The 13,077-nt window shown below is 38.4% G+C and overlaps 1 protein-coding gene across 4 annotated transcripts in view; it reads left to right on the forward strand.

The window, feature by feature from the left end:
- The window catches only part of LOC137372021 (activin receptor type-1-like), a 138,199-nt gene extending 127,294 nt beyond the window's left edge, over positions 1–10,905 (forward strand). For all 4 annotated transcript variants that reach the window (XM_068035291.1, XM_068035290.1, XM_068035292.1 and 1 more), the window contains 2 exons: positions 4,040–4,170; positions 9,542–10,905. In XM_068035291.1, coding sequence (XP_067891392.1) covers positions 4,040–4,170; positions 9,542–9,676 — 266 coding nt within the window. In that variant the 3' untranslated portion in view covers positions 9,677–10,905. The remainder of the gene's footprint in view (positions 1–4,039; positions 4,171–9,541) is intronic.
- Positions 10,906–13,077: the final 2,172 nt, after the last annotated feature.

Raw genomic sequence — 13,077 nt, forward strand, 5'->3', positions numbered from 1 at the left:
TACCTACCCCACATGGACTGCAGCAGTTCAAGAAGGCAGCCCACCACCACCTTCTCAAGGACAATTAGGGGTGGACAATAAATGCTGGCCTAGCCAGTGACTCCCACAACCCCTGAAAGGAAATAAAAACACAGAACCATGGGCTATATGGATTTATTGAGAGGCTACCATAAATTTTATTTGACGCTAAGTGGAATGGTGAATTTTATCTGCTTAGGTACTCAAATCCAAACTGAACTGCATCACTAATTGCTAACATTTGTTAAAGGAGATCTTATCAGATCGGATACATGTGCAGAAAAGAAATGCTAATTCTTTGTGTTGCCATTTTTCTTTGAGATTTAAATGGGGTTTTGTAATCCAAAGATAATGTGAACAGTTTCTTATTTTTGTTCTGTAGCATCATGGTTTGGAGCACCTTTTATGCACTGATTTGAGGATTTTTCTTCCTCAGTAAATTTGCTGCCTGTTTTCACCTTGGTACTTGCGTCAACTATATTAGGTATTAAAAACAGAAAATGCTGGAAATACTCAGCAGGTGAGGCAGCATCTCCAGAGAGAAGAACAGAGTTAATGTTTCATGATGCCTTATGAAATGTTAATTCTGTTTCTCTCGCTCTCTCTCTCGCTCTCTCTCTCGCGCTCTCTCTCGCGCTCTCTCTCCACAAATGCTGCCTCATCTGCTGAGTATTACTACCATTTTCTATTTTTATTTCAGATTTCCAGCCTCTGCAATATTTTGCTTTTTTAGTAGCTACATTAGGTACTCTGCTAAAGAAAATAAAAAAAATCAACTTCACATAACCTGTGTGAACACTGACCTGATCTGGGATAAAAGAGCTTAAGAACAGCAAATACTGGAAATATTCAGGTCGGGGAACATCTGTGGAGCAAGAAACAGAGTTAGAAATGTATTAGGTTTTAAGCAAGTGAAAGGGGCGAGGATAGGAAGAAGAACAAAAGAGAAGTTCTGTAATAGGGTGGAAAACAGGTGAGATTAAATGACAAAAGGGTTAGTGGTAGAGGCCAACGGGAGTGGTATGGGACAAGTAAAGAAACAAAAGATGTGTTGAGAGGAGATGTGAATAGGTGAATGATGCACAGTTGTCATCCGATAGCAAAAACAAGAGAAAAAATGAAACTTGCAAAGGAAAAGGAAACAAAATGGGGGCAGAGATTACTGTCTGGAATTGTTGAACTCAGTGTTGAGTTGGAAGGCTATAAAGTGCCTAATCAAAAGATGAGGTGTTGTTCCTCGAGCTTGTGTTTCATTGGAACACTGCAGGAGTCTGAGGACAAAGAGGGTAGCATAAGAGCAAAGTGGAGAATTAAAATGACAGGTGATTGGAAGCTCAGGGTCGCACTGGCGAACTGAATGGAGATGTTCCGTAAAGCCGTCGCCCAATTTGTGTTTGGTCTCCCCAGTGCAGAACAGGCCATATTGTGAGCAGCGAATACAGTAAAATAAATTGACAGAAATACACATAAATTGCTGTTTCTCCTGGAAGGAATGTTTGTGGCTTTGGACAGTGAAGAGAGAGGAGGTAAAAGGGCTGGTGTTGCCAAGTATTTTATCAATGTAAAATGTCTTCACAATATAGATGCAGAGTTGACTTTAGGTATAGTAGAATGAGAATGGGAGTGGCTTCTATTAAGGATGGGTGAAATGTTTCATCAGATTATTTCCCAGACGGTGGAGAAGAAAATCTACCCTTTAGACTTTTATCCTATAGGTATCATCGTCGTAATATTAATCAACTACACTTCTTGTTGGTTTCAGATACAGAAGTCAGTGTAAACTCCAAATATTTTGTTGAACATTTGTGTTCATCAAGGGAAACCATATTAGCACAGGGGCACTTCATTTCACGCACCTAGTGTCAGCATCAAGCATTCTTTCATCAGGTCGTCAGCTACAGAGTAAAAGCCCTCTATTCCATTTGTATCTTAGCCCCAACATCTGAAGAGCACCAGCTCCAGCCAGGATGACATTTATGCTTCACACCAGTCGTCCTTATGGCCTTTGTCAGGCAAACCCCACCTGCCAAGACTGAGGCACACATTATTTCGCCACATGAACATTAAAACTTTAAAAATTGCAATCTCTGACTGGAAGAACATTTGCATAGTATCAGACAATGTGGAAACAAAGGGAGCCAATCCCTGTTCCTCCAATACACAGAAGTGGTGGGACCAGTTTTGGTCACATGGTTGACTGGCAGTGACAGAGAAATTTGAACCTCCAACCAAGGATGTGAAGAGACTGTTCCATACAAGGAACTAGTCACATGACTAACCTGCAGGGCAAGCTGGGAGTTTTTTTGAATTTGAACTCCTCTCAAAGGGATTTAAACTCCGACAAAGCCGTGTGCTCATGGAGTAAAGACCTTCTCCTGGGACTGAGAACATCTCCTCTCCTGTCTGCCTGCCTTCATTTCTTCCCATGGAACTGAATCTTACGAAAACATGTGAAGCTAAGAGAGAAAGATTTCCTATGTGAACATGTTTTAAGAAAACTAAAACTGTGCCCCAATGAAACACCAGACCATATCTTCAATCAAAGACTACAGCAAGCTCAAGAAACAGTACCAAGAGATTGCCTCAAACTGTTCTACTTCTCTTTTCTTCTGCTCTTTTCTGTCCCTATTTTGCATATTTATATCGCGTGTGCATGCTAGCGTGAGCGCGTCATATATCCGTAGGCCTGAACTGTATTAGGGTTTAATTTTAAGGCTTTAATAAATTTTCTCTTTCTGCTTTAAACCAAAGAAAGCCTGTTTGTGCTCATTTATTTGCATTATAATTGGAAAGTTGTGAACAAGGAGTCACACAAAGGGGAGCTCAAAACACAGTGTGTTTAAAAAATAAAACCCTGTTACAATAGGATCAGGTAAAGGCAGCAAAAGACCCCTAGACATTGCTCACCTGGTCATAACACCTTTCTAAATGATATTGTCAGATAGACCTGAATTAGGTGTGGTTTTGTGCAATAGCCCAGTGGTTAGTAAGGAATTGGTTGCAAATGTTCAAAATTATTTCAGAAAGGATCCTTACCACATCCTTTCATCGTATTGATCCTGGCACATAAGAATAGTGTGCTATCCTCTCCAACTGTACAGCTTATTTTTCCTGCCCTGACCCATTACCAATTACTGAGTGGGCCTGTTCCCTCCCCAAAGGCACGGACTCACACTGGGGGTATTGTTTTACACATAATGAGAACCATCCAGGAACTCGACTTAGTGACCATTTTTTGAGAGTCTGGATTGTGAATGCTAGGCTATTTTAACCACATAGACCTCATAGCTGAACCTGATCCTGCAGGGAAACCAGCAATGGTTTAGTACCATGCAATGTGGTGTATTTGCTTATTGTACCAGTGGATAACCTCACATTTTATTTTGTTTTAACCCAACATGTACTTTTGATACCATATCGCTTTTTTGAACAGTCTACTTCACTTAAGCAAATATTCATTATATGGTCTGCTTGATAAGTTTATTAAAATCAATCTATTTGGTTTTTGCTCAAGTCTTTTGTGTAGGCTTATTTAAAAAAAAAATGCTTGAAGAATAGTTATAGAATGTCTATTTTAGGAACAAGTAAGCGATTTCCTGTTCAATGTGTTCCTAAAATGTCAAATGCCGTTTAAACCCAGATGCCTAACTACTGTATATTGTACCTGTTTCACAAATAGTGAAAAATATTGAATTTTAACAGCATTTGAAATGGTTTCCAAGGTGAATTTCCTTGTGGGCAGCAAGAAGAGCTAGGCATCCAAGAAAACTGGATTAATTATTTTCCCATTCAGGAATTAGTTGCCTGATCTGATTTGATAATTTAAAAAAAAACTCAATTCAGGGATTGCATTTGATTGGCAACACTGCATATTAATACATATTTTTAATTCCCTAATCAAAATCATACTTTTATGAATTGCAAATGCATAGTTATTCTGCCAACACTAACTTATACTATCATTCCCCATTGGTATATTGAAATGTTTGAATTCTAGTCACGCAATTTTTGTTTTGTTTAGGAATTGTAGAAGATTATAAGCCTCCATTTTATGATCTTGTTCCTAATGATCCTGGTTTTGATGATATGAAGAAGGTCATTTGTGTGGATCAACAAAGACCAAATATTCCTAACAGATGGTTTTCAGATCCAGTAAGTATTGATATTTTACTATCATTGCTGTAGTACAAGTCTAAAGCTTTCCAGATTCTCTGGATATACATTTTTTTAACTTCTTGGATTAACAGAAAGCAAAATATAATGCTTAGACTAAGAAAAACAAAAAGTCAGCAAGAAAAATCCATCCGTGACATACTAGGGAAGTTAAGGATAGTATTAGATTAAAAGAATAGTAGTAAGCCTGAGGATTGGGCATGTTTTAGAATCCAGCAAAGGGCAACCAAAAAGTTGATGAGGGAAAAAATAGAATGAGAGTAAACTAGCCAGTAATATATAAACAGATTGTAAGAGCTTTTACAAACATTTTTTTAAAAAAGGAGAGTAGCCAAAATAAATGTTGGTCCCTTAGAGCCAGGGACAGGAGAAATGATCATGTGGGGGATGAAGAAATGACAGAGACATTGAACAAATATTTTGTATCTGTCCTCACAGTAGAAGACACAAATTATATACCAGAAATAGAGAGTAACCAACAGGTTAATAAGAGTGAGGACATTAAGGTATTTATTATCAGCAGAGAAAAGGTATTGGAGAAACTTAACGGACTAAAAGACAACAAATTCCCAGGACCTGATGGCCTACATCCTAGGGTTCTAAAAGAGGTAGCTGTAGAGGTAGTGGATGCACTGGTTATGATTTTCCAAAATTCCCTAGATTCTAGAATGATTCCAGTGGATTAAAAGTTAGCAAACAAAGCTCTGCTATGCAGGAAAGGAGGGAGAGAGAAAACAAGGTACTACGGGCCAGTTAGCTTGACATCAGTCGTTGGGAAAATGTTGGAATCTATTATTAAGGAAGTCTTAATAATGCATTTGGAAATTCATAGTATGCTCAGACAAAGTCAACATGGTTTTACGGAAAGGAAATAGTGTTCGGCAAATATAGAGTTTTTTGAAGATGTAACTAGTCGGTCAGATAAAGGGGAACCGGTGGATGTAGTATATTTGGATTTCCAAAAGGCATTTGATAAGGTGCCACACAGAAGGTTAATATGCAAGACAAAGGCTCATGGAGTTGAGGGTAATCTATTAGCATGGATGGAGGATTGGTTAACGGACAGGAAGCAGAGAGTAGGGCTAAACGGGGTATTTTCAAGTTGACAGGCTGTAACGAGTGGAGTGTTGCAAGGATCAGTGCTAGGGCCTCAGCTATTTTCAATCTATATTAATGATTTTGTTCCCTCTTCTTTTTTTTCCCCCCCTCTCCTTGTTTGACCACAACAGTTTTTTAAGCCAATTCAGTGAGTGTTTAACTGTTTACGTGCCATGATCATAAAAAGAGCCAATTGGACACGCTTCCTCAAGTTTAACAAAAAAAGAGGTTCACTTTATTGTACTTAAACCAATGTAAGTAAAATAATAAAATATGCTCCAATTTTCCCTCACTCAACCAACCGACCGACCCATCCACCCATTGTGCAGGTTGGTTACTCTGCTGCCTTTGGGATGAAGTTGGTGGTCCTGAGGCTTCCAGTTTGAAGACATGGACGCTGATTCAGTGGTTCTCTGAGAGACAGCAATGTGGCTGAATTCCTTCGAGAAGGAGTTCCTTCCTTTTCAGAAGGTTCTCTACTCTGTGTAGCTGAAGGACATCTCTGACACTCTAGCTCTCCCGTCAGACTCAAGTCATTAAACAGTGAGCATTGATCGGTGAACAGACTAACACAATCAAACGCAGATCAATTAAACCACTGAACATTATAGTCTGCAGCAGGGAATATGCCTCTGTACTCGCGGTCAGAAGACAGAGTTCGAAGCTTGCAAGGTTTGAGTGGTTTATCTCCACCAGTTTAATATTTAAGGTGCCAGCAGGTGGATTAAAAAAAAATGCAACAATTTAGATGAAGAGGCTAATTAATGTATTTGACGATACAAAGTTAGGTGGGAATGTAAGCTGTGAGGAGGACACATAGAGATGTAGACTGGTTAAGTGAGTGGACAACAAAGTGACCGATGGAGTAAAATGTGGGGAAGTATGAGGTTATTCACTGTGGTGGTAAGAATAGAGAAGCAGAATTTTTTTTTTAAAGGCATGAAATTTTTAAATGTTGATTATCAGAGAGAATTGGGTGTACTCGTACAAGGAACACAAAGTTAGAATGCAGGTACCACAAGCAAGTAGGAAGACAAAATGGCATGTTGGCCGTTATTGCAAGGGATTGGAGTACAAGCATAAAGAAGTCTTGCTACAATTGTGTAGGGCTTTGGTGAGACCACACCTGGAGTACTGTGCACAGTTTTGGTGTCCATGTTTAAAGAAGGATGTATTTGCCTTTGAGATGGTACAGTGAAGGTTCACGAGATTGGTTCCAGTGATGAGGGGCTGAGTAAATTGGGCTTACACTCTCTGGAGTTTAGAAGAATGAGAAGTGATCTCATTGAAACATACAAGACTCAAAAGGTGCTTGACAGGGTAGACACTGAGAAGTTGTTTTCCCTGACATGGGGGGGCATAGCCTCAGAATAAGGGGTTGACCATTTAGGACTGAGATGAGGAGAAATTTCTTCACTCAGAGGGTTTATTTATTTATTTTTATCTATTAGAGATACAGCACTGAAACAGGCCCTGCAGCCCACCGAGTCTGTGCCGACCAACAACCACCCATTTATACTAACCCTACAGTAATCCCATATTCCCTACCACCTACCTACACTAGGGGCAATTTACAATGGCCAATTTACCTATCACCTGCATGTCTTTGGCTGTGGGAGGAAACCGGAGCACCCGGCGAAAACCCACGCGGTCACAGGAAGAACTTGCAAACTCCGCACAGGCAGTACCCAGAATTGAACCCGGGTCCCTGGAGCTGTGAGGCTGCGGTGCGAACCACTGCGCCACTGTGCCGCCCATCTTTGGAATTGTCTACCCAGAGGATTTTGAATGCTGCATATTTGAGTACATTCAAAACTGTGATTGATAGATTTTTGATCTTTCAGGGAATCAAGGGACATGGAGAGTGGGTAGGAAAGTGGAGTTGAGGTAGAAAATCAGCCATGATCATATTGAATGAATGGTCTAGTCCTGCTCCTATTTCTTATGTTCTTAGTAGGCAAGATTAAAATTTAATTTAATGCACAGTGGAAAACTGGAAAGAAATGTGTAATAGTGTTTTAGAAACTAATGCAGTATATTGCAGTAAAATGTTCTTAGCTAATGGAAGTATTATCTGTTAATTACATTTAACAGGCAGTTTGGATCAAGAATAATGTGAAAGTCATAAGTGAACTTTTATAGCACTTTGTGGTTTTGGGCTGGTAAGCTATGTGCACAAGTTGTGCATATAGAAATCCTAATAAATTATACCTATATTTTGCACCCCTGTTCCTCAAATCCAGCATTATTTTTTTCTGTAGAATTAGTTGATCTGTCAAGGGATTACACACAGAATCAAGGCCAAGCTAAGAAGAGGGCAGAGAATAATTGGACCTGGAAATTTAGACGGAGTTCTGTCCCCCATTTTGAAGCCAGTCCTTATAATGGATTTTTATAAAAATAAATTTAAATGTCTGCACTTGTATCCTGTAAAAACTTTTGTATCCACTGGATATGCAGGGTAAAAGGAAGAAGGTGAAGGCATTAGAGATGGTGCAGAAAAGATTTACGAGAATAGTTCGAAGGATGAAGGATTTCAGTTGCGTGGATAGACTTGAGAAGCTGGGGTTGTTCTCCTTGGGGAAGAGAAGGTTGAGAGGAAATTTGATGGAGGTATTCAAAATCATGAGGGGTCTAGATAGATAGAGAAAAACTGTTCCCATTGGCAGAAGCGTCGAGAACCAGGGAACACCAATTTAAGGTGGTTGGCAAAAGAACCAAAGACAACATGAGCGAGGGATTATGATCAGCAATGCACTGTCTGAAAGGCTGGTTGAGGCAGATTCAATTGTGGCTTTCAAAAAGGAATTGGATAAGCACATGAAGGGAGAAAAAATTGCAGGGCTACAGGGAAAGGCAGGGGAAATGGGACTGGCTAAATTGTTCTTGCAGAGAGCTGGCACAGGCCTGATGGGCTGAATGGCCTTGTTCTGTGCTGTAACCATTCTATGATCCTATTCTATGATAGGATATAATAACAGCATGAGAAATTTACATGGGCAGTTTTCATTAACATTATGGATGTAGGAATTTATAATGAGCAAGTTAACAGGAAGTGGATTCTGAAATATGAACATATGTATCATATGTGTGTATAATTACATGAATAATATAGGAGCCTACATGGTAATGATGCACCACTGTAGGCTCCTATCACATTTTAGTATCCTTTTCGTCTTTAATACTTGAACTGGATCAATATTGTTTGAAACTGTTAGCATTTTCAATTCATGATTTCCCTTTTGATGTTTTGAATTGAATTTTGTTTTGTTAAAATTAAGTAGTTGAATCTTTCAGTACTAAATAATGCTGCATGAGAAAATGTAACCATAAATAGCCTTTATTTAGTTGGATGATTTTGCTTCTGGAATAGTGTAGAAGTTGCCGTAGCTGAAAATAATAATGGTAAAATGCAACTCATCTACTTTTAGCAACTATAGATTAGATAATTAAGATATCCTGAGAAAATACGCGACTGTTTTACTATAATGTCTTGTGATGTTTCAAAGAAAACATGGGAAAATTCCCAATTTGATTTCTTAGACATGTAAATTTAACAATTGCGTGAGAAAACATGAGGAAAAATAAAGAAACTAGAACTTCATAATGTTGAAATGTAAAAATTGAATTTTTGATTTTTACTCCATGTAGGATGTGTTATTCTTGGAAAAGCAGATCTATCCATTTTAGGGTACATTCCTACAACACTGATTTACTCATGAATTTGCTTCAGGTTTGCAAGCCCCATTCTCACTGACACCTCCAAAACACTGTGTAAAGTCATCTTGTTGATGTTATGACACGCAGCAAACATTTCAGTTAAATTTTTTTCTGGCTATTTAACTTTTTTCTACTTGGCTCTATTAAAATGTTCTCCTTTTGGACCAGACTTGTAAAAGACCTTGGTTACCAGCTAGTCTGTCTTCAATGCTTCACTGAAATGATGATCAGTTTGATTCTCTGCCCAGCTGAACTTAAATCTTTCAGTTATATGTGGTTTTCAGTTCTTGGCTTTGTCATCATCATTGTCTTGCAAAGCTATAATGCCATCCCTCAAGCTGTGAAATTATAATGGTTGTCCTCAACACTTGGCAGTCAGTTAAGTGGCAAAGAGAATGGTCATGGGGAAATTATTTTGTCTTTGAGTTTCAAAAAAAACAAGAGTTCTGGAAAAGAAGAATTTTAAAAAGTCTAATTGCATGGGAAATAATGGAGAGTATTTTAATAACTTCTATTACATCTTTCTCAACAGACATTAACATCTCTTGCAAAGGTGATGAAGGAATGCTGGTATCAAAATCCATCTGCAAGACTAACTGCCCTACGCATCAGAAAAACTCTGACCAAAATTGACAACTCATTTGATAAGTTTAAAACAGACTGCTGATTATTCAGTTTCCTGAAGGTTGCATAATGGGTGTGTTTCCACTTAAAGGGATATTATGGACAAAAGAAATGTGGTTTTGTAGCTTCTGGAATGCTATTTCTCAATATTCAAAGCTATTCAGTATAACTAATGAAAACAGAAAATGCTGGCTATATACAGCTTGACGGTCAGTATCTTAAGATAAAAAGATGAGCATTTTGGGTATATATCCTTGTCACAACTCATTTCTCTTTTTTTTGTCTACCCGTATGAATATTTTTGAAGCAGCTTTTATTTGAAGAAATTAGCATTGCAACAGTACCAATGTTGATATGCTTGTGTTTCCATTGTTTCACATGCTATCATTTTAGCTGTTTAATATGTAGGCAGAAAAGAAAGCTGAAAATAATTTTAAAATTTCTTACAAAAGTAACACACCTTGGTGTCATTGAAAGAAAATTTTATCTGCTGTTTTAAAATCTTGACAGTGTCGTTTAAGTTTATGGTTTGATATTTATACTCCAAACATTGTACTCATTGTGGCCTTTTCATAATTATTTTGCACTAGTGACTTTTGCTTTCCTTACATGCACTGTATATGTTATAGTTTTACATGCATAAAATCTTTCAACAAACCAAATTAGAATTTTTATATGATTTAGCACCTATCTGATGGCAATTACATGTATTATTTTAGACAAAATCTCAGCTAAAATTCTTAATTTTTCTAATTATTGGTATATGCTACATGCACTGATGTTAACCCAAATGTTTTCACACCAGCCTTTCCAAATTTGTGGATTATTTATTGCAATAATACCAATAATATCATTTGTTTTCCATAATTGTGAAATGGTACAGCAGTTAAATTTTCCCTTTTTATAGGTAGATTATTGACTGTACACTATTTCACAATGTTTACATTTAACATGGTAAATATTCTACCTGCATTGTTAGATCATAAACTGTATAAACCTGTTCTTTTATATCTTTGCGCTTTGTTGCATATCATAAATTCTGTCACAGAAGCAAAAATAATTTAAGTGCACTAGCAACGTGTAGGTGATTTTATATATCAATGAAATATCACATTTTTTGGAATGTGAAAACTTTTGGTGGTACAAGGTCTTATCTGTAAAATGTACATTGTGAACTTTACCAGAGAATTAATTACTGTATTTTTGTTTTAATCTATATTTTATACTATAGTAGTCAATTGTATAATTTAAATAGAATATTTTATAAATGCACCCGCATATGCTATTTCCTTGAAGTAACCTCTGAGCTTTCTCCCTAACTGTTTACTTAATGGCCCAGATTTGGTTGTTAGCAGCAAAGCGAAGGCACTCGCACTGACCTCAAAAGCTGCAATCCCTGTGGAGTAGATTTTTCCTTCTCTGACGTCAGTTTGAATTTAGCGCCAAGGCAAGGGGATTTCCAGGGATCCAGTAGCAGTAATGCCATCAAGTAGGGTAAGCAGCCACTCACAGTGATGTATTTTCACAGGAAGCAAACCAGGAAGTAAATGCACTGAATTTTTGACTGAATTGAGTATTTACGGAGGAGAAAATACATGATCGGGACAGACACATGGGTTTAAGATAGCAACTGAAATATCAAAGCTTAAAAAGATTTTTTAAAATCATAATGGATAAATTTGACTTTGCACAAATATAAAGTGGGAGTTTGGTGCATGAGGGAGGGGCTTCCTTCCCTCCCTCCCTCTCTCTTCCCTTCTCCTTTCTCCCTCTTTTTTTTTTACAGAGAAACTAATAGCATAAAAGGGCAGGTTCTCGTCAGTTCAGTGATTTCTATTTGATTGTTGTCCAGGTAGACTTCAACAGTGCACCCTGCGGGGACGCATAGAATCAGTGACAATAACTTCTGGATTTCAGTATTTAACTGCGTATTTGTGAACTCCAGAAGCTGTTGTCAGTTTCAGAAGAGTAATGACGGCAAATGCTACCAATTTCACAGCCTTAACTGCTGCAAAATCTGGGCCCTTGTTTCAACTTCATTCTGCTCCATATCGAAATCATGGAGGATACTTGCTTTGGATTTTGGTTCTGTGAAGATAATTCATATTTGCATTGCTTCTATGAATAAGGAACCCTTTACCATGGAGGCTCTGGATTGACTTGGACACTTTTTCCCCACTGATTCTGACTTCTTATTGAAACTTAATTTTTTGCATGAAATTCTATTTTCAAAACTTAACAGGAAGGGTTTGGTACAATTACCAGTCATGAACAATATCTCTCCAGTGCTCAAAACATATTTTGTAATTTACAACAAAAGTTCCAGGGGTCCCTACTTCTGTGAAGATGTGATTAAATCAAGGGTGAAAGAACTCCTTAGATTGTTAAGAACAACATGTACATCAAGTTAGTCCACAGTTCTTACTCCTTTAGCAACCACTTGTGAACAAGAAAATGTGTAAACAAATGAGGAGGCATGAGATCGGTTTTGCCATTGAAGAGCTTGCAAATCCTTCCCAATTCTGGACGAGGATGCAAGCAGAGCCCATCATGGTCCCAGTACCTCAATCCTATCTTAGATTTGCAGTCATATCCTCTTGGTTTCTGAATGCCAAGTCAGATAATTAAATCGATACTGCCCATCAGGCAAGCATTAGTTACCAAGGTACAATTTGTTAACCCTGAGCCAGGACGATTTTTTTTTCATTTTCGTGTCCAGTTGTATCAGAGTCAAAGTGGCAATCTGGCTGTACTCCAGGGGACTGAGGACAATTTAAGAAAGAACTTGCACTTGTATGATCCCTTATCATGTCCTCAGGGCATCTATAAGTGCTTAAAAGCCAATTCATTACTTTCGAATATGGCAATTGCATTAATCAATTTGTTCACAAAGTATAGCAAGCAGCGAATGAGATGAATGACCAGTTTGTTTATGATGGTGGGGTTGAGATATGGGGTATTGTTGGCCAGGACATCAGAAAAAGTGTGGCAATTTACAGCTTTTTTTTTATTCATTCATGGGATCACTGGCTAGGACAGTATTTATTGCCCATCCCCAATTATCCTTGCGAAGGTGGTGATGGGCCACCTTCTTGAACCGCTGCAGACCATGTGGGGTAGGTATACCCACAGTGCTGTTAGGAAGGGAGTTCCAGGAATTTGACTCGGCGACAGTGAAGGAACGGTGTTATAGTTCCAAGTCAGGATGGTGTGTGGCTTGGAAGGGAACTTGCAGGTGGTTGTGTTCCCAAGCAACTGCTGCCCTTATCCTTCTAGGTGGTAGAGGTCGCGGATTTGAAAGGTGCTGTCAAAGGAGGCTTGGTGCTGCAGTGCACCTTGTAGATGGTACACACTGCTGCCACTGTGCATCAGTGGTGGTGGGAGTGAATATTTGTTGATGGGATGCCAATCAAGTGGGCTACTTTGTCCTGGATGGCTTTGAGC

Source organism: Heterodontus francisci, chromosome 7 (genome assembly GCF_036365525.1).
Source record: "Heterodontus francisci isolate sHetFra1 chromosome 7, sHetFra1.hap1, whole genome shotgun sequence".
Lineage (NCBI taxonomy): Eukaryota > Metazoa > Chordata > Chondrichthyes > Heterodontiformes > Heterodontidae > Heterodontus > Heterodontus francisci.